We start from the raw sequence: 27,360 nt of genomic DNA, 5'->3' as shown, positions 1-27,360 counted from the left end.
ACTCCAGTACAGCCTGTGGGCCCTCCAAAAAACATCGGTTGTGGCACTTTGGAGCTGCCGATTGGGAGTCCCTCAGGCAGTACTTCTTTGATTTTCCCTGGAATGATTATTGCTTCCATGGCTGGAAGCCATCTGAGTATGCCTCGCGCATTATAGAGGTTATTCTCTTGGGCATGGATGCATACATTCCCGCCTCATATCCTTTGACTAATGCAAGAAAGCCTTGGTTTAGTCACACTTGCTCTAATGCTGTCGACAACAAGGAGAAGGGCTATAAAAGGTACTGAAGCCAACCCACCCCTGAATCACATCTTTTTTATGTTTCTGCCCGGAATCGTGCTAAGTCTGTTCTTCGATCTACTAAAAATAATTTCATTCACACTAAATGCTCTCAACTCTCCAACTTGAATTCTTTCCGCTCCTTCAGGCACCTTGCCAAAAACCTTTCTAATGACTTTACCTCATCATCCTTCCCTCCGCTTCTCTACTCCGATGGTTTTGTAGCTATTTCTTCTACTGATAAAGCAGATCTCTTCGCTCAGACTTTCTCCTCCAGTTCTACCTTAGATGATTCCGGTGCTGTTCCTCCATCACTTCCCCCCTGTGACTTCCTCATAGCTGATATTAAAATTTCTTCAGTTCATGTATTTTCTGCCATCACTGGCCTCAGTACTAACAAGGCATATGGGCGTGATGGGGTCCCTCCTGTTGTCCTCAAGAACTGTGCTTCTGTGCTTACACCCTGCCTAGGTAAACTCTTTCGCCTTTGTCTATCAACTTGTACCATTCCTTTTTGCTGGAAGTTTGCTCTCATTCAGTCTGTCCCAAAGACGGCTGACCATTCCCAACCCTCTAACTATCGCCCAATTGCTTTAACATCCTGTGTCTCAAAAGTTTTTGAGTCAATTCTTAACAGAAAAATTTTAAAGCATCACAACCTTCTTTCTGATCGTCAGCATGGGTTCCGTCAGGGACACTCCACTGGCGATCCTCTCACTTACCTTTCAGACTCCTAGTCATCCTCCTTTCGGGACTTTGGCAAAAGCTTTGTCACTGCACCTGACATCTCAAAGGCTTTCGATCGAGTCTGGCATAAATCTTTAATTTCCAAACTGCCCTCTTACGGTTTCTATCCTTCTATCTGTGCCTTCATCTATAGTTTCCTTTTTGGTCGTGCTACAGCTGCTGTTGTAAACAGCCACTGTTCTTCTCCTAGATCTATCAACAATGGTTTTCCTCAGGGCTCTGTCCTATCACCAACTCTCTTCCTTTTATTCATTAATGACGTTCTAAGCTGTACATCTATCCCTATCCACTCATATGCTGATGATTCCACCCTTCACCTTTCCATTCGGTTCCTGCAATGTCCATCTCAGCAGATACTTCAACAAACAAGTGATGAGGCTATGGCATACCTAATGTCTGACTTGGCTCATATCACTGACTGGGGTAAAAATAATCTTCTTGTTTTTAGTGCATCAAAGACCCAGTTCTTACACCTATCCATCCATCATTCAATCCTACTTTGCCCCATTGAGGAGCGTAGGAGCACGGGGCTAGGCAAGTTGGTCCTGACATGTAAGATGAGAGTGACCAGCCTCACTCATCCCCGAGTGGCATTATGAGAGCAATAACCCCAACCACCCCTTGAATCTATCAATCCGAAAAAATCTTCCACAGGAGTAACCAAGAATGCTTAATAATATCCAACTCAATCCTGCATCATCCTTGAACATGCTTGGGGTTTCATTCTCTTGGGACTTATCTTGAAAAGATCATATTACATCTCTTGTAAAATCTGCTTTCAAGAGATTAGGTGTGCTAAGGCAACTCTGTACCTTCTTTACTCCTGCACAGTTGTTGACTTCATACACGGGTTTTATTCGCCCATGTAGAGTACAACTCTCATGTGTGGGGAGGCTCCCCACATACAGCTCTTATGAATAGGGTGAAGTCAAAGGCTATTCGTCTCATCAACTCTCCTCCTCTTCCTGGCTCCCTTCAACCTCTGTCTCTTCATTGCACTGTTGCATCACTAGCTCTTTTCTATCACTACTTCAATGGTCACTGCTCCTCTGAACTGTTTGCTTGCATTCCTCCACCTCTACAGCAGGCGCATAGCACCCGTCTAGCAACAAACTCTCATCCCTTTTCTGCTTAACTCCTAATGCAAGAGTTAACCATTACTTCCAGTCCTTCATTTGTGTAACAGGTCAACTCTGGAACTGTCTCCCTCTGTTCGTATTTCCTACTTCCTATGATCTCCAGTCTTTCAAACACAGTGTGTCCAGGCATCTCAAAATGAATGGATCTTGAACTTGGCTCTGTTTTGTATTGTTTTTGTTTTTCTTGGAAGGAATGGTTTGTGGGCTCTCAACCTTTAGTTCCTCCTTTCTTGCATAAAAAAAAAAAGAAAAAAATTGTGTGAGTAGCTGTAGTTTGATAGATTGATGAGTGCTTGTGTGCCTTGTGGTCCAAGATGTTTAAGATGTATGTTGTCTGGGCCATAGGCAGATGAGTTCTTAAGTTTGCTACTGATGTGCTTCATCTGGTGAGTGAAGAGTGCAAAGTTTGGGTCTATGGGGAACTGTCTCTTGCATTGGATGACATGTCAGTTGTCATGATAGGGGTTTATATGGCTGATGTGAAAAGTGATTGATGACAGTGTTTGCTTGTTGTCTGTTTTAGGGTATGGTGTCTGTTGTGATGGCTGCATGTGATTATGTAGTGCTCCTGCTGGAGAATGTGATGCTGTTTAGTGTTTTGTAGAGTTTTATGGTGTCTGTTTTGTGATTGTGTTGGGATAATTATTCAAAATTAGTGTTTGCTGTTCTGATATTTTATTGTTTATCTGACTGTTGAGTTCTTGTATTTGTTGTACGGTGTCTTGTGTATGGAGAGTTGGGGAGTGTCGTGGTGTGTTGCGTTGACTGATGAGGCCTTGAATTTCTGGTGTGAAGTTGGGGTTGTGTCTCTTTCTGTTACCTCTAGGGATGTGTCTTTTGTCTGCATTCTGAATAATTGTATTGAAAGTGTGCACAGGGGTGTTGATATTTGTGATGGGTGTACTGTTTAATGTTTCAAAGTGTTGCTCTGTTTCAGTTGAGAAGGCCTCCCAGTTGGCTCTCTCATAATTAGTGTATGTGTGTCTGTGGCCACTTGGGGTGATTCTGGTTTTGGTAGTGATGATGACTGGGAGGTGGTCAAAGCCAAGGGTTTTGACCACTCTCCAGGACGTTGTGGGGTGAGGTTTGGGGAGCAAAAGGTGATGTCTGGGGATGATGGAAGGAAGAGGGCTTGGTGTGAGATATGGGTATGTTGATGAAGATTATTGAGGATGAAAAATTATCTGTTTGGGACTGTAGTACCAGCCCTCTGTCTGTGTCAGGGTTGCTGACATGCCAGGTCGATGCCTTGGCGTTGAAATCACCACCCAGGATGATGTTGGGTATGTTAGTGATGTGGTGTATTTGAGGAGAGTAATTGTGTGGTACTGTGGGGGATGATTTGGGGGAAATGTATGTATTGGTGATTCTTATGTGTGATTTGTTACCAGTGCATATTTTAATTGACTGTACAGTAATCCCTGTACTATCCGGACTCCTCACTTACAGGATATTGTGGGCATGGACCTTCGGAACCCAAAAATGGCCAAAAAAAGAAAAGAATCCCCCCAAAATCCAAAATTTTTCCCACCCGCAATTTGAAATTGGCGCACAGCACCGAACAGCTGTGTTTATGCACGACCCCTTCACCCCTTCCTTCCTCCCCCCTCACAAGCTACTGCCTAACCACCGTCGTGAGTAGATATTCATCGCAACGGATGCCGCACGTGCTCATTTTTGTAAATAAACAGTGAATAAACTGCAATACCTCGCCACTAGACCACATGGGAATTTACAGTGTTGTGCAGTGTTAAGAAATTAGAATTTGGAGTGCAAAGGATTAAGTGTGGAGTGCAAAGTGGCAGTTGAAACTGGCGTGGTGTAATTAAGAACAGAATGGGCAATGTTAAACAATTATAACTCACAGTGCAAAGAATTAAGTGTAGCACAACACTGGATCACGGTACATGCTTCAAAAGCATTTTCACCACTGCCAGAGCCTTAGAGGTGGTGGCCACAGACATGCTGCAAGTACCCTGTACACTGCTAAATACTTTCCATATGAACTTCTAATTCCTCATTCTCTGGTTCCTTTTCATTTATTTCATGCTTTAAGTCCATTATTGGTGTGAATAGCGTATTAAATAGGTGCTATGCATGTCCGGTAGGGAGTTATTTAGATGGCTTTCAAAGTTACGCTGGGTTAGGGTTCATAAGTAGTCCAGGAGGCAAGGGCCCACTATCCAGATGGACCCACTTTCCGGACATGCCTTTGGGTCTGTTACATCGGATAGTGGAGGGATTACTCAATTTTTGTTGTGGTGTCAAGTGGGGGGAGAATGACTTTATGTTTACATTAGTATCTGAAAAGTTAATGGATTGGTGTACCAGGGTGATGTGTCTACCGTCGGCCCAATCTTGTCTAACGGTGGTGAAATTATGGAATGTAGGTGTTTTCTGTATCCTGCGTAGTTTTATTTCTTGTAAGATGGCAATGTGTAAATTTTGTTGTTTGATGAATTGTGTGAGTTCTTGTTTTTTGGTGTTCATGCCATCTATGTTTATTTGAAGAATGTTTATGTTGTGTGTACGATGTGTACTGGGTGCTGCAGCATGGTAGGGGGGGGGAGAGGTGGGTGTGTGGATGGAGGGGAAGGGGTAGGAAAAGCTTGTGATGGAGATAAGGGTTGGGGTGAATTCGACTGGGGTGGAATGGGACGGGTTGGGGGATCGGATGGTGTGGGAAGGATCGGTGGGTTAGGCTGAGGAGGTGTGGAGGAAGTAGGAATGGAGTTGGTGGGGGGGTTAGTGGGTGGGGGGGAAGTAGCATTAGGAGCAGGTCCAGGTGTTTGTGTAATATTTTCTGGATGCAAGTGTTGTACAGGTGTAATGGGTCCAGTTCTTGCAGGAACTGCACTAAACTGAACACTTTGTCAGTCACCTCAAAGTGACAGGTTTCGAGCATGCTGGACATGTGTACTTGTTGATGGGTCCTAGACTGCTCTCAACGTCACCAGCTAGAAGAAGACTTCGAGAAATGACCACTGGGGAGTCATTTTTTGGTCTAGAAAAAACAGTGTTGTTGTATGTGTTGTGCTGAGATATGTGGTACAGTAATTGCCCGGTTGACTAAAGCCACTCCTAGGTTCTCGGGTCCCATGAGGGGCTGGGAGGGAGGGGCTTGCGTTGGTTTGGCCCCCATGCGGACCTTCTCCTCTGCTTCAACAGCCTCTGGGGGGTAGACCCACAGTGAAGATGCCACTGCTCCAGGTCTCCCTTTACTGTTTGACATGGTGCTTGAAGCCCCCTCTCAGGACTTCAGAAATGGACTCCCATGGGAGATGCTGCATGCTGATCATTTGGTGTTGATTGCAGAGAATGAAAGTGAGGCGGAGAAATGATTTAGGAAGTGAAGGGATAGTATGAGGTACAAGGGCTTGAGATTAAATGCACATAAAACAAAGGTGATGGTATCTAGGGTTGGTGGCGGTATTGTCAAAGAAGAGGGAGAGTGGACATATACAATTTGCCACAAGGGCATGGGAAGTAATTCCATCCTGTGCAGTGTTTGTGATAAGTTAGTGCATAAGAGATGTAGTGGTATTTGAGATGGGCTGTGAGATAATGCTGATTTCATCTGTACAGTGTGTCAGGGTGAGCATGTGGAGGTTGTCAGGCAGGACAGGACTGATCTTACAGGTGAGTCTCTTGAGTGTGTAAGTGCTTTTGTTACTTGGGTGACATGTTATGTGTTGGACGTGGGGCGGGAGCTAGGGCTAGGGTGAGGTGTGGTTGGAAGAAGTTCAGGGAGCTGTTGTTCTCCTGACATTGAGAGGACTCCCTCTGTGCTAAGGAATCTTTGTATGTGGCAAGAGTTAGAAGTATAAAGCTGTATGGTGGTGAGACCTAGGTAGTAATGGAAGGGGAAAATCCCAGGCCCAGACATACAGAAATGACAATGATTAGGTGGACGTCCAATGCGTTCTTGATAAGGAGAGACAGACTGAGATAGTTTGGGCATGTGGAGAAGATGAGGGATGACAATTGGGTGTGGAAAGTGAAAAGTGCAAACACTGGAGGTAGGGATGCGAAAGGCAGACCAAAAAAGACCTGGTACGAGATAACAGAGTATGACCTCAGGGATAACGGATTAAATAGGGAGGCTACCAGAGATCAAGCAGCATGGAGAGTCGTCACTGGGTGGCCAAGGCCGATGCATGCAAGCATGCTGGAGCCTTTATAAACAAAACAAAACTAAATGAAACGACTTCCAATCCTCCGGAACTCTAACTTCGTGGGCCAATCTGCAGATCTTTCACATTCATTTTACTATTATCTCTCCCTATGCCTCAGCATTTCACCACTCACTTCATTAATTCCTGGGGCTTTCCCTAATTTGAATATCTTCATTGCTTCCACTACTTCCATTTACTGATCTCTTTCTCCCTTCTCGCCTCCCTCTTTCTCCCTCCCATTCTCCAGCCTCTAATACTTGCATTACTCTCACTCTCTGGGTTTAACAGTTCCTTAAAGTGTTCCCTCCATCTGCTCACTTTTTCTCCCTTCTCCACTAGCAAGCTACCATTTTTGTTTCACTCCCCTACTACCTTCTTTATCCCCTTAACTCTCCTTATCTCCTTCCAGAATATTTTCTTACATTCCCTCCACTTTACACTCAAATTCCTTCCAAACTCCTCACCCACTCTTCTCTTACTCTCCCTTACTAACCTTCTCACTTTTCTTATCAACATATAACTCTCTATTCCATCGCTCAACTTCCTCCATGCCTCTGCTTCCCATCCACGTACTGCATGTTTTCTTTTTTTGCATCACAGCTTGTCTCACCTCTTCATTCCACCATGTTGTTCCTTGCACCCCCTTTGTCTCCTTTTCACCCCACACACCACCTCACATGCTGCACAGATTTCTTCTGTGAATATCTTGCATACACTTTCAGCTTCTCCCATCTGCCCCAGATCATATTACTGTACCCAATCACTCCTCCACTTCCCTTATATTCTGCCTTTTTTCCATCCACTTGCAACATTTCTATCTTTTTCGTATGCGCTGCCCTTCCCTCCTTCTATTTATCCATTGCATTTGTACCTTGACTTTAGCCACCACCAAGTGGTGGTCAGAGAGTCCACATCCCCACCCTCTATGTGCTAACACATCCAGTACATATTTTCTCATTCCCTCATTCACACATACATAATCAGTCATTACCTTCCATTCATTCAGTTCACTACCCACCCTTGTCATCACTTGCCATGTATATCTGTGGTTCATTTTGTGTCTAAAGAGGGTATTGGCTATCACCAACCTCCTCCCCACAGAAATGTCCACTAGAGCTCTACCATTCACATCCACTGCACACTCCACATACCACCTACTCCATCCATCTTCACATGCCCTAATTTTCCATTCATATCTACAATCAAAAATATTCTTTCACCCTCTCAAACTTTTCTTTGCATGCTTCTACATTTGCCTGGAACTCTTCTTACACCCTGCTCACACAGTCTTCTGTTGGTGTACATACACACACAATCACCCATGCTTGTATTCCTTCTTTGAACCTTACCCACACAATCCATGAACTAAATGATAAATACTCTCTCATACTGTATTCTCCTTCCATCTCTTGCACACAACAACAAATAGAACCTCCTTTATCTATCCATAACCTCACTCCCTCACATTAGCACTTCACCATCTGGTCTCAGTTAATCCACTTATGCCCACTGTTACATCTTCAAGCACCTAGATAATCTCTCTCTCTCTTTCACGTCATCATTCGTACTCCTCACATTCCATGCTGAAATCCACACCATGTCCTTTGCCTGGTCCTTGTCCAGTACCTCTTGGTCAGTCCTGGCCCAAGGCATTTTGTTTGTCTTTTTAGGTAGTTGTTTTCAGGGGAGGGGCACTAATCTTCCACCACTCCACTTGTTGACATGTAGGGAACATGTACTGGTTACTTATAAGGTTACCACCCAGCATATTAAATGATTTCCTGGCTTACAGGAAATCATTCGGCTTGTTACTCAACGCAGAGTCACCCTGCAGTAGAGTTGCACTACACTGAGTGAGTGGACGATGGACACCCCCACTGACTTTCCATATCTCAGGAGTCCCTCAACATAATGGTACTGAACTTTGAATGTTATCAATAAACTCCATTCTATTTTTATTTATTTTTACTTTGGAATAGTTGGTGAGTGGGGTGTGCCTGCCGAGACAGATGAGAATGGCCATGCGTTAGTGGACATTTGTGCCGGGAGGGGGATGGTGATAGCCAATACCCTCTTCAGGCACAAAATGATCCACAGGTATACATGGCGAGTGATGAGAAGGGTGGGTGGTGAACTGAATGAAAGGAGGGCAATGATGCATTATGTGTGTGTGGATGAAAGGATGTGAAGATGTGTAATGGATGCAAGAGCTTATTGAGGTTGGGGGAGTGGACTTTTTGACCACTACTTGGTGGTGGCCAGAATCAAGATCCAAGTAAGATGGAGAAATAGAAGAAGGGAAGGACGGGAGGAAGGAGTAGTTGCAAGGAGAGTGGAAAGGTTACAAGACGATGAGAAAATGGCAGAATATAAGAGAGAAGTGGAGGAACGATTGGGTAAATATGAACTGGAGCAGATGGGGGATGTGGAAGGTGTGTGCAAGATATTCACAGAAGAAATAAGTGCAGCATGTGATGTGGTGCGTGGGATGAAGAGAAGACGGAGGGGTGAGCAAGGAACAGCATGGTGGAATGAAGAGGTGAGACAAGATGGGCACAAAAGAAGAAAGCATACAATGAATGGATGAGAAATATGGGCGTGGAAGAAGTTGAGAGGCAGAAGAGAGAGTTATATGTAGAAAGGATGAGACAGATGAAAAGATTAGTAAGAGAGAGTAAGAAGAGAGTGGACGAGGAATTAGGAAGGAATTTGAGTGTAAAGTGGAGGGACTGTAAGAAAATGTTCTGGAAAGAGGTGAAGAGAATAAGACAGGGTGGCAGTGAAGTTAGTAGGGGTGTGAAAGATAAAAATGGTAGATTACTAGTGGAGAAGGGAGAAAAAGTGAGCAGATGGAGAGAACACTATATGGAATTGTTGAACATAGAGAATGGAAGTAATGCGAGCATAAGTGGCTGGGGAATGGCTGGGAGAAGGAGGGATGTGAGAAGACTGGAAGAAATCAGTAGGATAGAAGTTGTGGAAGCAATGAAGAGAAGTCAAATTGGGGAGAGCCCCAGGAATTGATGGACTGTGTGGTGAAATGCTGAAGCATGGGGGAGAGATAGTAGTAGAATGGATGTGGAAGATGTGCAGATTGGCCTGGGAGGAAGGTAGAGTCTCCGAGCATTGGAAGTCAGATATAATTATTCCCTTGCACAAAGGAAAAGGGGAAAAAAGAAGTGTGTGGTAATCATAGGGGCATTTGTCTTCTTAGTGTAATGGGAAAAGTATGTGGTAGGATACTTATTGACAGAGTTTGGGAAGTAACAGAGAAATTAGTTGCAGAAGAACAGAGAAGCTTTAGGAAGGGAAGAGGTTGTGTAGATCAGATATTCATTCTTAGATCTTCAGTGGAAAAGTTTCTAGAGAAGGGAAAGAAGTTGTATGTGGCCTTCATGGATGTGGAGAAAGCATATGACAAGGTGGATAGACAAGAATTGTGGAAAGTATTAAGAATTATGGAGTAGATGGGAAGTTGTTGAATGCTGTGCTGAGTATGTATGATGGTGCTAAGGCTGCAGTAGTAGTAGTAGTAGTTGTTCCCTAGGCAGTCTGGCCGAACAGCCCAGTGCCCCTCAGGAAGCCCATGGCCGAGACCGGGCTTTCCCACAGAGCTCTCAAAGAGTGTATGTTGTGTTGTTGGCGTAGGTGATTGTGTGCAATGCAGTCTTCCATAATGTGCTTAATAGTATGGGGTGCTGTGTTGCATCCTGGACAGTGCATGTGGATGGTGAATTGAGTGAATTTTTCTCTCTGGAGGTTGGGTTGAAACAGGGATGTGTCATGTCTCCATGGTTGTTCAATCTGTAGATGGATGGGGTAATAAAAGATATACAAGGTAGGGCAGTGGATATTGGAGCAGCCCTAGTGAGACAGGGGAGTGTTTGGAAACTCCCTGTACTGTTGTTTGCAGATGATACTGTGTTGGTGAGTGAAGACGAAGGGGAACTGCTAGGCTTGGTCGATGAGTTTGGGAGAATGTGTAAGAAACAGAATCTAAAGGTGAATGTAGGGAAGAGTAAAGTGATGGTCTCTGAGAGAGGTGAAGTCAGTGAAGTTGGATGGTGAGGAAATGGAAAATGTGAGTACGTTTAAGTACTTGGGGAGTGTGACGAGTAAGGATGGAAGTTTGGAGGGTGAAGTGCTTGAAAGGGGTACAGCAGGGAAGAAAGGTTGCTGGTTCCTTGGAAGCAGTGATAAGAAACAGGGAAGTGAGCATGGAAGTGAAAAAGTTACTATATGACAGTATTATGATGCCAACTCTATCACATGGAAGTGAAGCTTGGACGTTGTTGGAAGGACACAAGTCAAGAGTGAGAGCAGTGGAAATGAGTTATTTAAGAGGAACCTGTGGAGTCACATGGAGAGACAGGCTGACAAATGAGGATATAAGGGAGCATTGTGGTGTGGATGTGGATGTGATACGAAGCGTTAGGAGGAACATACTGAGGTGGTTTGGCCATTTGGAGAGGATGGAGGGTGGGAGACTGACAAGGAGAGTGTATTTGAGTGAGGTGGCGGGAGGGAGAGGGAGGGGAAGGCCGAGGATGAGATGGAGGGATGGAGTGGAGAGGTATATGAGAGATGGGGATGTGAGATGGGAGCAGAGCAGTGAAATGGCAGGGGAAGGGCGACGTGGAGGCGATTTGTTTGTGGCCACCCTGTACGGGCTTAAGGCGTCTGGTAATACAGTAGATAGATAGATAGATAGATAGATAGACTTTTTTTTTGAGGAGGGAGGGGCGTGGTGGGCCTTATCTGATATGAGGAGTTCTACAGCAAGGCTCACTGATTTGTTTGGTGACCTGAATAAAAGGGAAGGGGAAGCTTCAGGAACAACTTGCACCCTTCCTGAGTCATAACTAGAAAGATGTTATCAAATGGTTAGACATATGATCAGCTGTCTCAGAGGATACAAGTGCAATCTCAGGGTGGTTCAGGGAATACAGCAGTGTAAGAGGAAGACAGTAGATGCTTGATTTAACGAAGCACAAAATATCGGAATCATATTTTTCTGGTCTTCTTTTGTCCAATTTAAATGAAAATTTCAGTCAGAAGGGGTATAATTCCATTAATGAAACTGTTCCAAAAATCACCTAATTACCGGAAAAAGTCCCGTAAATCGAGCACATCATCAAGCCTATACCGGAAACACTCCCCTGACCAGCGGTATGTGGGGTTGCCATACATCCCCACCAAGTATACAGTCTTCACATGATCCTCCAACTGTAAACAACTGCTCGACATGTGTGTGGCTTTGCCTTGGTATTGCAGCCTAATTTTATTTTTATTTTTTTCAGCGAACCAAAGCATTTATAAACCAAGTCTAAGGTTCAGGAAAAGAAGAAGAGGGTGAGTCTTTCTCTTGGCCAGAAACTGGAAATAGCTACGAAGATGGAGCGCCATCCCTGATGCTCCCCAGTCCTTCTGTCACCCCTGTACCATCTCAAGTGCTGATGGAGAGTGATTCTGACAGTGAATAAACCTCCCCCAGGCCTGACACAAGTTTGGGGGGGGGGGGCAGTATGGGTACCTGTAATAGACATATTTTTGCAACAAGTGTAGAACCCCTAGTTTTGGAGGTAATCCTTATTGTAGTTTACTATTCCTATTTACCATACTACAGTATTTGGTACACTACTATCCTCACCTTACTCTTTATGTGTGCATATTTTATTACTAAGTCAGTACTGTCTCTATCACTGTTAACATGTACACAATAATGCATTTAAGTGAGGGTATTAATAAATGGGTTCAGATTGCTGTGTGTTGGACTGAAAGATAGCATAGTTTGCCAGGTTTGGGTGCACACTGTCAGGACCTCACCTTGACTGTTGGCTTCAAGGATGTAGCAGAAAGCACCTCAAAATATTGGAAAAGTGTCCTTTACATTGAACCTTTGTTACGGAACTCGATTTAATGAAAATTAAGATAAAGGAATTGGGGTTGGCTGAATTAGTTCGTTAAATTGTGGTTCTATTGTTTTTGAATTTCATTACAGATCCTTTGCTTATCTTCCACAAGATTTAAAGAAATACACTAGTCTATTAGCCCACTCCTAACTGGAAGAATCCACACATGGATTCCATACTGATGGTGGCAGTGCCAGTGGTGACAAGTAATGGTGTGTGGCATGGAGGACTGCCAGGTCTCAAAGAATAAATTGTCGGCTTGATGCTCAAAGCTGGACACTGACATGGACAGGAACACACCCACATGCACGTGCACACACATTCATGCACGAACTTACGCTCTGCTGTGACGTCAGCCTGTTGTAACATGCGCTGGGCATGTTCCAGCTTCTTCTGCAGCTCTGCCACCACAGCTGGGTTGCTGCCCTGCTGAGTGCCCCCAACCCCACCTGATACTGGTTCACTGTTCAGGGACTTTACTTGTCTGTGGAGAGAGTATGGTGTAATGAGTTCTTATTTAAAAGTGCATTAAGTCAGTGTTGTAACTATATCTAAACTATTGTTATCAGTACTCTAAGCCTGTGTTTTAAGTACGGTACAGTCACGCCTCACTATGAGATGGAGTTATGTAAAATGAAAATCCATTGCATAGTGATTTATTGTGTAGTGATGTCGATATAACATGTGTTCAGTGAGGATAGGGATGGGAACCTACGACCAAGTAACCTCAATGAAAAGGCCAGCCACCTGAAGTATGCCCTACGCCAGTCATCACCAAAGGTTCCCCCTGAGGCTGCGAGACAGCTGGAGGGCTTAGATCATTACTCCAGGTCAGAGTAGGTGAAGAGAGACGGGGAAAGCAAAGCAGCTCATCCAAAGGAGGACGATGCGGTGACAGTGATGGACAGCGTGGCGATGAGGGCTAGGGAGACTGTGGGAGTGTGGCGAGATGACAGTGTACGGATGTGCCAGGCTGGTGATGCAGGACACTACATTTGCACACCACTCACTGATGGCTTTGGCTTTTCCTCAGTGCCGGCGGCAAGGGTGAAAAACGAAGTGATGGTGGTCTGTTGTGCTGCCTTATTCTTAGCTGTCAGGAGGTCCCTGCGCAGCTTCAAGCATATTCAATGCCATGCGTTGCCACGACACTCCTCAATGGGTTCGAGTCCTTGTCCTGGATGTGTGAAACTGCTTTGTCCATCATTGCAAGGAATTCCTTCAAGGTCCTGATGTCAAGAACATAGGGTTCATCCTTGGCACCATCCTTGCTACCTTCCTGTGCCTTCATAACACATTCCTGTACCTCAGTGAGCTCCTCAGTAGGGAGTTGCTCAGTATGGCTGTCCATGACTTCTTGCACATCTTTGTCAAGCTCCTCCAATCCCGCCTTGTGTGAGAGATCAAGGATGTCATGGCTGATGTGCTCCACCGCTGGGAACTCTGTGAAGGAGTGAACACATTCTGGCCATACTTTTCACCAGACAGCATTCAGTGTGCTAGACTGCACTTCCTTCCATGTTGCCGCGAAGCTGTTGATGGCATGCTTGATATTATAATTCTTCCAGAACTGACACACTGCATCACTTGCCTCAGAATCACTCATCCTCACCATTTGCTCCATGGTGCAGCAGAGGTAGTATGCTTTAAATGTGGTGCTGATGCCTTTGTCCATTGGCTGAAGCAATGACATTGTGATGGGGGGCAGGTAGACCACTCTGATATTATCCAGCCAGTTCTCTATGCCCTCAGGGTGGCTCGGAGTGTTGTCAGCCAGGAGGAGGAAACAGTTGGAATGACTGCTCCACCTGGCTTATTCATGTGGGCAGGGGGGACAGGTATCCTGCCATTCAAGAGTGGCAGAGTGTGGAGGTCAGCCATGCTCAGGAGTTACTTTTCCAAATAACCCCAAGGTTCTCCTTCATGGACCTTGCCAGCACTCAGGGGTTTTCCCTATGATGCATGAGGAGCGGTTTGAGCTTCAAGACTCCTTCTACATTCATATCAGGGAGGAGGGTGAGGCGGTCCTTGGTTGCCTGAAACCCTAGCACACATAACTTTTCCTTGCTTATGTATATCTTCCAGGATATACACTTCCAAAACAAACCCATTTAATTGAAGTTGAGGACCTGCTTTGGAGAGTATCTCCCTTCCTCTCTCATTGCCTTCAGCTTTGCAGGGAAAGCCTCAAGTGTCATATGGTTAGCAGCAGCAGCCTCAGTTTAAGGCCCATGCTGGCCTTAGACATGCTACCATGCATGTCTAAGGCCAGCATGGGCCTTAAACCACTCAAACCAATCTGTGCTGGCCTTGAACTCCTCCTTGGCTTCCATGCCTTGTTTATTAATGAGATTCTTCCACAGACAGAGAGCACGGCCCGAATAAAACTTTGGTAAAGTGGCTGATAGGCTCAGTTCAGTTTATTAATCCACAGACATAGGAAATGCTCCATCTCCTCCACTATAGGCTTCTTGTTCTAGTTAATTGTCTGGCAGTCAGGGTAGCCATGCCCTGTGATGCCACCAGTACAGTATCTGATTTGTTTACTACTGTCAAGACTGTGGACTGGGACACCTTATGGATTGTTCCCTGGCCCTCCATATAGCACTTTACATTGTCTAATTTCACCAAGGAAACAGCTACACCTTTCCCTCTGTAGCATCAGTAGCATCATGCTTTCCACAGGGGGTAGCACCAGACACACAAAAGTTCTCTCTTGACTTATTATTACACACAGCACTATCATCGCATACTTGCACTCTTACTTGGTGATAGTGACGGTGCTTTGATGGCCTTATACAAGTAAGAAGGTTAGGTAACTCAGAGAACACTAAGCGAGTGGATGAGCGAGACAGGGTCTTCAAAGGGGTTGTGTGGAGGAGGCCCCCGACACGGAGGTCTGAGATGGGGATTCTGTGCATGTAATCACTGGGTGGCAATCTTGGGTCACATGTCAGACTATCAGTTTGCACACATCACTGCGTCCACAAGAGTTTCATAGGCAGCCGTCACAAATAGCATTCTCGTGACTTTGCGAAAATTTTGCCATTGTTACTTCAAAAATGTGTTTTTTTTTTTTTCCATTGTTATACCAGTTTATCACACACCAAACAAATGTAAAGTGAGGCTTGACTGTACTGTAAATCAATAACAATAGTAAATCAATGTTATAAGTAATGTATATTAAGTCAATGTTTCATGTACAGTAGATCAATGTTGTAAGTAATACAGTATATAGTAGGTCAATGTTTCAAGCAGCGTAAATGAATGTTATAAATTCAGTAAAGCACTGCTATAAGACCAGTAAATCACATTTATAAGATCTGGAAATCAATGGTGAAAGAACAGTAAGTCATGGTTATAAGTGCTGAAAGCCACTGTACTAGTACAGTACATCAATGTTTTAAGTACAATATGTAAAGTTTACAAGTGCAGTAAGTCATTCTTATTTGTACAATATGTTACTGTTACAAGTACAGTACCTCATTTGTTACAAGTACAATAAATCGTTGTTACAAATACAGCAAGTAATTGCTACAAGTACAGTACATCATTATTACAAATACAATACTGTATGATAAGTAACTGTTACAGGTACTGTATGGTAAATCACTGTTGTAGGTCATCCATTTTTTATATTCTTTTTGCACCTGCACTCATGAGGCAAGAATGAAGTCACAGTTTTCTTGATACACACACACACACACACACACACACACACACACACACACACACACACACACACACACAGGTCACAGACAGAGACAGAGCTCTTCCTGGATCATGGGGAAATAATCACTGAATCAGCGATGAAAAGGAGACCAGCTTATTTGTGATTATGTGAATGAGTGCGTGAGTGGTGGTCCCGTCGGACAGAAGTTAAAAAAAAAAATGCGGTTTCGGTCATAAAGAGTACAAGATATAGTGGAAATAGAAAGTCTCCATATGGCTGCATCATGGCAGAGAGGGACAGTGCTTTGTTTACAACTGGCGAGAGGGATTTTGTGGGCTTCTCCGAAGATGATGTGGGAAATGGAACTATTAAGCTGAACCAAACATGAGTAGCACGAGTAGAGAAAACAGCAGGGAGGAAAGTCCAGGAGTTAAAAAAGGTATGGGTAGTAATTTGAAAGTTACAGGAAAAGACCTTAGAGCAGGAGAAAGAGATCAAAATTCTACATATAAACCGGAAAAAGTTTGTACACGCAGTGAGGAACAAGAAAGAGAAGTCAGAATTAAAAGTGAGTAATGAATCTGCCTCTAATGAAATAAAACAGCTCAAGAGGGAGAATAAGAGGTTGGAAGAAGAAAGGGACAGGATGAAAAGTAAACTAGATGAGTACGAATCCAAATCAAGGATAAAAGATGAGCACATTAAGGAAATAAGGAGCAACATAAGGGATGGAAGAAAATTCAGGAAAAAGGAAATGTAAATCTGAAAGAGATTATAGAGTAACAAAGCAAGGAAAAGGTGGAGAAGGAAGTGGTTAAGGTACTGAGAAGTAGAGAATCTTTAATCAGGGATGTATCAGATAAGAAAAATTGTGTAATGATTTCAGGAGTAAAAGAAAAATGCATGACAGTAAGATCAGAAAGAGAAAGAGAAGAATTGTGTAAGGTTAAAGAAATAATGTCAGTAGTTATGGAGGGAAACAATGAAGCTTAAGAAGAGACTGAAGAGGTGTTAGGTTAGGCAAATGCGAGGAAGGAGAGGCGAGGCCATTGAGGGTAAAGTCAAGTCCCAGGCAATGGTAAACAAAATCATCAATAGAACATGGAAATTATCAGACAAAGAAGGGTTTAAAATTGTTTGGATAAGGAGAGATGCAAATGAGGAAGAAAGAGCTACAATAAAGGAGTTAGTCTATCTATCTATCTATTGCCAGACGCCATAATCCCGTAAAGGGTGGCCATTTGACTTTGAGTTATTTGTTTTACGGGGTAGGGGCACTAACCCTCCACCAACCCACTCGTTAACACGTAGGGAGCACATAGGTCTGGTTATATGGTTACCACCCAACGTTGTAAATGGTTTCTTGGCTTACAGGAAACTATTTGGCTTCTCACTCAATGTAAAGCCACCTGTAATGAAAAGAAAAGAAATAGGAAGTGACAGGAAAGATGGGAGAAATAGGAAGAAATGAGGGCAGGCGCAGAAAAAGAATGATAAAGGCTTAGGAAGAAGTAGGCAGCACTACATCAAGTCAGTGGATGATGGTCGCCACCACATAAGGAGTTAGTAAAGGAAGCAAAGGCAAAAAATGAACAAAAAACAGAGGAAGAGAAGACAGTGTTTTATTGGAGAGGTATGGATCAGAAATTGAGGAAGTGGTACTGACGGAGAGAAGGAGAAAAGAGGGTATAAAAAACATCAAAAATAAATTGAAGGTGGCATATACTAATGTTGATGGTTTAAGATCAGGAAGGTTAGAAATCAACGATTTCTTGGGGGTACATGAACCTGATGTTATGTGCTTTGTAGAGACCAAGTTCAGAGAAGACATTGATGTTCATATGGGAGATGGTAAATACAAACTGTGGACAAGACACAGAAAAGAAAAAATGGGAGGAGGAGTGATGATAGCAGTGAAGAACAACATAAATGCAGATACCATGGAAATGGGAGAAGGCAGGGCTGAAGTGATAAATATGAAATTAGAACTGGAGCGAATAGCAAGAGAGATATGGCGGTAGTGTATGTTCCCCCTAAGACAAGAGCATGGAATGATGATGAATATCAGGAGATGTAGTAGTAGTAGTAGTAGTAGGAGTAGCAGTTGTTCCCTAGGCAGTCTGGCCGAACAGCCTCGAGTCCCTGAGGAAGGCCATGGCCGAGATAGGGCTTTCCCACAGAGCTCTCGAAGAGTGTATGTTGTGTTGTTGGCGTAGGTGATTGTGTGCAATGCAGTCTTAAATAACCCCTTAACCGCAGGGCGTCACTTTCATGATGCTTGGGAGCAAAGGATCATACCGCGGGGCGTCACTTTTGTGATTCTGTGTTATTTTGAATTCACCCGGGCTTTCAAGTGGTGGCTTGTATCATCTATCAGTACTGCCAATGTCCAACACTAGTCAGCACTCCTAATCTCATCTGTACTCCCATCCATTGTTGACAATTTAGCCATTTCTCCCCGTTCTTGACTCCCCTCCCTACCCCCCCTCCATTACCCTATCCTCTCGCCTGCCCGGCTGTGCTACGCTAAGTAAATCTTCCCTGGAATTTTTCACTGATTTCATCCATTGAAATAAGCCCTATGCCCTATTCTTATACCAAATAATATATACAAGAAAGAAATAAGGTAAGTGAGAGTGCCATACACCTAGAATTGGCTAATTATCACCTGACAACACCTCACATGCACTCGTTTGCTAATTTTCGCTGTTTATTTCCCCTTGAAATATGCTGTATAATCTATTTTCGTAATAAAAATATATATAAGAAAGGAAGGGAGAAGCCTAAGTGATATTTACATTCACCTGGAACTACCTAATTATTGCAGGCCACCACACTGTATTCTACGCAAAGTAAATCTTCCCTGGAATTTTCCACTGATTTCATCCATTGAAATAAGCCCTATGCCCTATTCTTATACCAAATAATATATACAAAAAAGAAATAAGGTAAGAGATAGTGCCAAACACCTGGAATTGGCTAATTATCATCTGACAACACCTCACGTGCACTCGTTCGCTAATTTTCGCTGTTTATTTCCCCTTGAAATATGTCGTATAATCTATTTTCGTAATAAATATACATATAAGGAGGGAAGAGAGAAGCCCAAGTGATATTTACATTCACCTGGAACTACCTAATTTATAATGTATTGTCTAGATTTCCTGCCAATCATTTCACTGCTATATATTAGCTGCTGTCAAGAGGCTGACGTTGGCAGTAATGCATTTCCCTAGGTAGGCCACCCCGGCCCCACCCCTATCAGTTCACTGTCATCTTCCAATGTGAAGGTATGTCTGTTTGCTCCTGCTAACTTCAGCCACTTTTCACCCCCATGCAAAGGGCCCTGTGACCTTTACCCCCTACTAAACCTCGTGTGGAAAGAGGTAAAGGGCTGACAATTGATAAAAGAGTGAGAGCAGTGGAAATGAGTTACTTAAGAGGAGCATGTGGAGTGACGTGGAGGGACAGGTTGACAAATGAAGAAGTGAAGGAACGCTGTGATGTGGATGTGGATGTGGTTGTGAAGATTAGGAGAAATACACTGAGGTGGTCTGGACATGTGAAGAGAATGGAGAATGAAAGACTGACTAAGAGGGTGTATGCAGGTGAGGTGGAGGGAGGGAGGGAGAGAGAGAGGTAGACCGAGGATGAGGTGGAGGGATGGAGTTGAGGTATATGAGGGAGGGGAGAGTGAGTTGGTGGGTGACAGAGCGACTTGGAGGCGTTTTGTCTGCGTCCACCCTTTGCGGGATTAGGGCGTCGGGCTATAGATAGATAGATAGATAGTGACTACGGTCTTTCTATTGAGTAAAACAGTGCAAGTGGAATTGTAAATAATGTGTAAACAGCAAGTGAAAGTAATGAATGTAAATATATGTGAACAGTGGAAAATAGTTTTATAAGTTACTTCAAGTGACAGTGCATAACACAGTGTAAATAAAATAGAAATGTAAATAACGTAAATAAAATAGAGAACGTAAATAGAAATGTAAGTGAGTGGTATTATAAGAATACGAGTATATATACTAGGAGTAATGAAAGTGAAAGTTTCACTCTAGCATGTATGAATACTATGAGTTATGAGAGTGAAGGTGAAAGTGACATTCACTCTCAATGCTAGTATACAGGACGAGAAAGTGAATGCTACGTATTTTACTAAAAGAAATTGAATCCCTACAGTGACAATAAACTACTATTACTGAAAGAAACTTATGGATAAAGACTGTAGATATATATAAGTGTTATACAGTAACAGAAATATAAACTGTGAGTGTTTTTATGAATAACAGACAAAACTAGTGGCGAACGATCGGAAGTGGGATGGTCATACGCCCTCGTAATTTTCATTGCTTTCACAGTGTTTTTTGGGGGGAGTATGGATTCCAAACTATTTGAGAATCATAGATTAGTGTTTCTAGTGATAATATCAGGCTGTGGTAATCATATTATGAGTTGTTGGGAAGTGAAAGTGGAGACTTCGTTACCCAACTTCAGAGGTCTCCACAAGTCCTACGGTACTTGACGAAGGCTCAACAAACACCCAAGGAGAAAGCTGAAGGTATGTGCCATAAGTATATGTGATTTTAATATTCTAGGACTAATAACAGATTTTTGGCAAATATTTTTAGAGAGTCTGTCGGAGCGCTGTGGTAGGTGGTGGCGACCATCATCCACTCACTTGATGTAATGCTACCTACTTCTTCCTTAGCCTTTATCATTCTTTTTCTGTGCCTGCCCTCTTCTCTTCCTATTTCTCTCATCTTTCGTGTCACTTCTTATTGCTTTTCTTTCCTTTACAGGTGGCTTTACATTGAGTGACAAGCCAAATGGTTTCCTGTAAGCCAAGAAACCATTTACAGTGCTGGGTGGTAACCATATAACCAAACCATACGTGATCCTTACGTGTCAGCAAGTGGGTTGGTGGAGGGTTAGTGCCCCTCCCTGTAAAACAAATAACTCGGAGTCAAATGGCCACCCCTTACGGGATTATGGCATCTGGCAATAGACATAGATAGATAGACTGTCGAAGCGCGAATATGCCCGCGGGAGCCTCAAGTCAAAGCAAAACAAGCCCGCGGTGTAAGAGATAATGCGCATAATAGTATGGGGTGCAATGTTGCATTCTGGACATGCATCAGCGACGGAGTCGTCCAGCCTCTTCTGGCAACACACCCACATACACCAAGGAACATCAAAACAACACCCAGCACACGATATCATACACAAATACTGTTAGCTCTCCCCCCACACGTGCCTCAGACCAGCTTCCAGAAGCATATCCATACTCAAATCACTCGCCGCTCCATTCAGTCACTTAAAGACAACACACAGCTGCATGCACGGCCTCCTGATGTCCACCCCTCCAAATCCTATCTCCCTCATGAGGACAGGGTCCACCTGGCCAGGTTTAGATGAGGTCAGGAGATGTTGTCAGACATGGCTAATTATTTACAGAAAATGACTGAGAAAAGCAACAGTATAAATTTAATGGGTGACTTTAATTGTAAAGAGGTGAACTGGGAGAAATGGGACTCAGGAGGCAGCGAAGATTCGTGGGGTACTATATTATTAAATATAACAATGAACAATGTGATGACGCGATGGGTCAAAGAAGAGACACGGTTCCGAGGCAAGGACACCATCCATCCATCCATCCATTGCCAGACGCCATGTATCCCAAACGGGGTGGTCAAGGGCTTAGAGTTAATTGTTTTACAGGGAGGGGCACTAATCCTCCACCAACCCCACCCGACACGTAGGGAGGACACACCAGCAAGATAAGATTTCCTGTTTACCAAAGAACCCAATGTAATAGAATCTTTGAAATATCTGTGTCCTATAGGAAAAAGTGATCATGTGGTCACTGAGTTCCGAATGATAATAGGGAACGTGGTGCCAAGAGACAAATGTTAAAGGCAGGGAAGATACAACTTTGGGAATGCAAACTTTACAGGATTGAGAAAATTTTTCAAAAATGCAGATTGGAGAAAATTCAGAGAAACAAGAGAGATACAGAGGAAGTGGGATATCTTTGTAGACCTCTATAATTTGGGAGTGGAAAAATTTGCGCCAGGAGTAAGGGGGGATGAAAACAGGAAAAAGGAGTGGTTTAATAGAAGGTGTATGATAGTGAAAAAAGAAAGAAGACATGGCATGGAACAACTGGAGAAAGAGAGGTAACAACAGAACAAGAGAAAAATATAAAAGAACTAGAAATGAATACACAAGACTTAGTAGAGAGGAAGAAAGGAATTTTGAAAAAGGTATAACAGACAAATGTAAGGATGAACCCAAACTGTTTTACAGATTTGTCAATGGCAAACTGGAACAAAAGGAAGGAATCACCAAACTGAACGTAGAAGGAGAGGTCTTTAAAGATGCAGCAATGCAACCTGAAATAATGAACAAATGTTTCCAACCAGTTTTCACTAATGAAAAGGACATTGTGGAAGGGGAGGGAGTGACTAGAAATGTAGTGATAAAATATATAAAAGTGGAAGTACAGGAAGTGTATAAATTACTGGAAACTCAAGATGTAAGGAGAGCCCCAGGACCAGATGGAATCTCTAATTGTGTACTGAAGGAATGCAGAGAACAACTGGCGGATAAGATTCACAGTTTAATTGTGTGTTCTCTGGAGGAGGGGAAAGTGCCTTAAGAATGGAAGAGGGCAAATGTGGTACCAATTTATAAAGGAAGAAACAGGGAAGAGCCCCTCAATTATAGACCAATGTCCCTAACCAGCATGGTTGCAAAATTGTGCGAGAGAATCCTGAAAGATAGATGGATAAAATATCTGGAAGAAATGAATATTTTGGCTGAAAGTCAGTTTGGATTCAGAAGTGGGAGGTCATGTGTTTCCAATTCTTGAGTTTTTACTCAAGAGCAATTGACATGCCAGAGAAAAGAGATAGTTGGGTGGATTGTATGAATTTAGATTTGGAGAGGGCCTTTGAGAAGGTACTCCATAAGAGACTGATGCGGAAACTAGAGCATATGGGAGGACTGAAGGGGAACCTCTTGGAATGGATGAGAGACTTTTTGACAGACAGACAAATGAGGACAGTAATAAAGGATAGGATGTCAGGACGGAGGGAAGTAACAAATGGAGTCCCACAGGGTTCGGTGTTGGCACCAGTAACGTTCCTGATTTACGTAAATGATTTGGTAGATGGAGTGAACAGTTATGCATGTCTGTTTGCTGATGATGCAAAGATCTTGAGGAAGGTAGAGGTTGAGGAGGATTGTAAAATGCTGCAGGAGGATCTGGATAGGATACATGATTGGAGCTGGGTGTGAGAAATGAAATTCATTGTAAAGAAATGTAAAATATTGAAAATAGGTAAAAGTACCAAGAGGCCATCACTGAATTATTTGATGGGTAATGAACCAATCACAAAAGCATGAGAGGATATAGATTTGGGAGTGCTGGTCAAGGATAGTATGTCACCTGAAAAACACATTAACAAGACAGTTAGAGAGACGTATAAACTCTTGACTAACATAAGAGTAGCATTTCATTATATGGTTGAGTAGATGATGAAAAAATTGACAGTGGCCATGATCTGCCCCAGGTCAGAATATGCATCAGTAGTGTGGACATGACAGTATTGTGATACCAACTCTAACGTACGGAAGTGAAGCGTGGACGTTGTTGGAAGGACACAAGTCAAGAGTGAGAGCCGTGGAAATGAGTTATTTAAAAGGAGCCTGTGGAGTCACATGGAGAGACAGGCTGACGAATAAGGATATAAAGGAGCGTTGTGGTGTTGATGTGGATGTGATAGGAAGCGTTATGAGGAACACACTGAGGTGGTTTGGCCATGTGGAGAGGATGGAGGGTGAAAGACTGACGAAGAGAGTGTATTTGAGTGAGGTGGAGGGGGAAAGAGGGAGGGGGAGGCCGAGGATGAGATGGAGAGATGGGGTGGAGAGGTATATGAGAGAGGGGGGTGTGAGTTGGGAGCAGGGGAGTGAAATGGCGGGGGACAGGGTGACTTGGAGGCGATTTGTTTGTGGCCACCCCAAACGGGATTGAGGCGTCTGGCAATAGATAGATAGATAGATAGTGTGGTCCCCACACAAAAAGAAAGATATAAACATGATTGAGAGAATACAAAGAACAGCAACCAAGATGGTCCCCAGTCTGGCAGATCTGTCATACAGAGAGAGGCTGGAAAAGCTCAATTTGCCTCCTTAGAGGAAAGAAGAAAGAGGGGTGACATGATTGCAGTGTTCAGGACCATGATGGGAGTAGATAAAACTGACAGAGAAGATCTGTTTGTATGGAATAAGAGAGTACCAAGAGGACACAGAATGAAACTGAAGAAGCCAAGTTGCTTGAAGGATATCAAGAAATATAGTTTTCCTTATAGATGTACAGACCTGTGGAATAGCCTGGACAAAGAGATCGTCCAGCCTAAAAACTTAAACGAGTTTAAAGCTAAATTTGACTTATTGAGAAACAAAGACGGGACCCCACGAGCGTAGCTCATTTCCTGTATATCACAATTATGTAAATACACACACACACACATACATGCACGCAAGCATGCATGTGCGTGTGTGCATGCATGCATGCATGCATGTATATGTGTGTGTATGTGTGTGTGTTCTTAACTAACTATTCTTACGTAATTGTACCTTTACTGGAATGAGTCAAGCTCATACTGTCCCATGCATTAAACCATTTTTATCATACATATCCTTAAATTTGCAAATAGTTCTGGCACACACTGCTTCCTTTGGTAGTGTATTCCACTGATCAACTGCCTTTTTTGGAAGACTGAATTTCCTTACATCTTTATCGCCTCTCTTTTTAACCCGCAGCATGCCGGTGTCATTTTAAAACGGTCTGACATAATTCCGCGGCCAGTGCCAGTGCCGTTTTACGAGGGACATTCAAAAAGTTTTGGCAACAGGGTAATACTGTTAAAGCAAAATTAATAGAGATACACATTTATTGAAGTTCACACTCCTACAACATACTCTCCTCTAAGGTTTACACACTTCTGGAGTCGTGTCATCCACTTAACGAAGCACTCTGAGTACTCTGAAACAGGTATACTCTTCAGTTCTGAATTTATCTTTCTGGCAAGGTCTTGTTCCCTTTGAAGAGGATCCCAGCACGTTTTTCTGACAATTTAGGGAATACCCAAAAGTCACATGGTGCCGTCCTGACCTGGCACTGTGTGACTTTTGGCTGTTCCCTAAATTGTCAGAAAAACTTGCTGGGATCCTCTTCGAAGGGAACAGGACCTTGCCAGGAGGATACATTCAGAACTGAAGAGTATACCTGTTTCTGAGTACCGTATTTTGCGGCATGTAAGACGCACTTTTTTGTCTCAAAGTTACATTAAAATATCCCCATGCGTCCTGCACGCTAGACTGAGGCAGGCTAATTTGGCTCCTTTGAGAAGAAACTCATAAAGATGATCATCTCACTGCTTAGCAACCACAGGAGTTTTCTACAGTATGCAGATTTGATTTGATTTTAAAAAATAATATACACTAGTGTGTATATGCAGCAGATTTAAGAAACACACGAGATCAGAAACACAAAACTTTCGCGGGTTTGTTTACAGCTCAACTGGCTAACATCGTGAAGATATTTAGCGGTTTAGCAGTTTAGCATCCACACTATTCCAGCATGCTAACGTCATGATCACTGGTGAACTGTCTGCTAACCTTCTGAAAGGCAATCATGACCACTTTGCTTGCCATCCATTCACTAACTAGCAAAGCAATCATACTGGAGAGATGCTGGCTAGTGAAACTGCCAAGTCATCAAAACAGACTTTCGTCACGTATGGAAATTCAGTAACCCTAATTAGGTTAGTTACTTTTGTGAATTTTGTGAGTGTATATATGCAGCAGATATTAAAGCACGCAAGATCAAGAACACAAAACATTCACTGTTTGTTTTCAGCTCAACTGGCCAATACCGTCAAGGGGTTTAGCAACTTAGCAGGTTAGCGTCTAGCGTACACCCTACTCTAGCAAGCTAACATGCTCACTGGTGAACTGTCTGCTAACCTTCTGAAAGGCAATCATAACCACTTTGCTTTCCATCCACTAACTAGCAAAGCAGTCATACTGGAGAGATGCTGGCAAGCGAACCTGACAAGTCATCAGAATTGATTTTTGTCGCATATGGAAATTCAGTCACCCTCATATGGTTGGCTTCTCTTAGTGACATTTTGTTTCATGTCTGACAAGAGTATCATAGAAGTGAACAGTCTTATTATACCAATAGCGAAAAACAAGAAAAACAATTGTAACGTTAAACAGTACTGCCTGAAGTTACAGTTTCACTTTTTCAGCCAAGTGAAGTACTTCAGCAATGACGGGCATTCATATCAGCGGCCGCCATTTCTGCTGTATTCTTAGCAGACGAAGCGATCAGAATGATTGACAACGTTCACTCTCTGCATCTCTGCTGCCTAAGCAAAGCTCTCATGATCGGCAATGGCGATCATTTAGGCCGTAACGTCCAAATTGGTTAGGTTAGGTTAGGTTAGGTTGTAAAGTCGTTTGCCATTTTGGACGTTACGGCCGAAACGACCAGAATCCTAAGGTGTGGGTGAGAGTTTGGTGTGAGTGTAGTTAAGGAAGTAGGAGTGGGAAGAGTCAGGCTAGGGAACTGATAATCCGCTTATTATAACCCCTTCAGCCCAGCAATGTATTTTATAGGGTAGTTTATTCATGCTCGCCATATGATTTTATTCAGTTCAGGAAACATGTACTGAGGAAGTTAATGTGGGCTGTATCAAATGCCCCAAGTCTGAATATCGCCTGTGCTCAGTTAAAACGATTGCCAAGTTAAAGTCGTATGAAGTGTGGTATAAGCAATTCAGTGGATGGTACTGAGGACCATTTACTGTATGAGAGTGACGGTGAAACAGTGATGATGACCGTGGTGATGACTTCCAGTGATGCTTCAGGACTTGGGGAAAGTAGTGATGAATTCTCAGGATTTGAAGACAAGTGAAATTTTCACCATGTCAGTAATAGAAGTGAATATAGGTTTTAGGTGATCATGACAGATGCAACCAAGGAAAATTTAGGATCAATGGTGCTGTACACCTTTAGTCTTGCACTGACGATGTTTGGATGAATAAATTGTTTGAGATGTTTCATGTCCGTAAGTGATGATATTTATATTGAACAACCAAATACATTTTGATGTTTTTGACATATAATAAAGCCACTGGGTACTCCAAAACTGACTGGTGTAAATGTTTCAGAGGCGAGCGAATGTTGCATGTGGTGTGTACATGTGTGCGTGTGTGTGTGTACCGTAGTGACTAGGAGGCAGCAGTGTTAAGACCACAAATGGATGTTTTCACAGTACTCGAATGTTTTGAGATGGATGTCTGTTTTTAGCAAACTCTGGTAAGAGAAATATGCATTTTTAATTGTTGATGCTGCAA

At 43.2% G+C, this 27,360-nt stretch overlaps 1 protein-coding gene across 1 annotated transcript in view; it reads right to left on the bottom strand.

Annotated features, from left to right (window-relative positions):
- FucT6 (alpha-(1,6)-fucosyltransferase 8) overlaps window positions 1-27,360 on the bottom strand; it is a 373,788-nt gene that overhangs the window by 284,753 nt on the left and 61,675 nt on the right. The window contains exon 2 of the mRNA XM_080286030.1: window positions 12,591-12,736. Coding sequence (XP_080142156.1) covers window positions 12,591-12,621 — 31 coding nt within the window. The 5' untranslated portion in view covers window positions 12,622-12,736. The remainder of the gene's footprint in view (window positions 1-12,590; window positions 12,737-27,360) is intronic.

The sequence above is a fragment of the Coenobita brevimanus genome, chromosome 110 (genome assembly GCF_032717465.1).
Source record: "Coenobita brevimanus isolate Jiangsu-jjx chromosome 110, ASM3271746v2, whole genome shotgun sequence".
NCBI lineage: Eukaryota > Metazoa > Arthropoda > Malacostraca > Decapoda > Coenobitidae > Coenobita > Coenobita brevimanus.
This window is presented reverse-complemented; position numbering and strand designations above follow the sequence as displayed.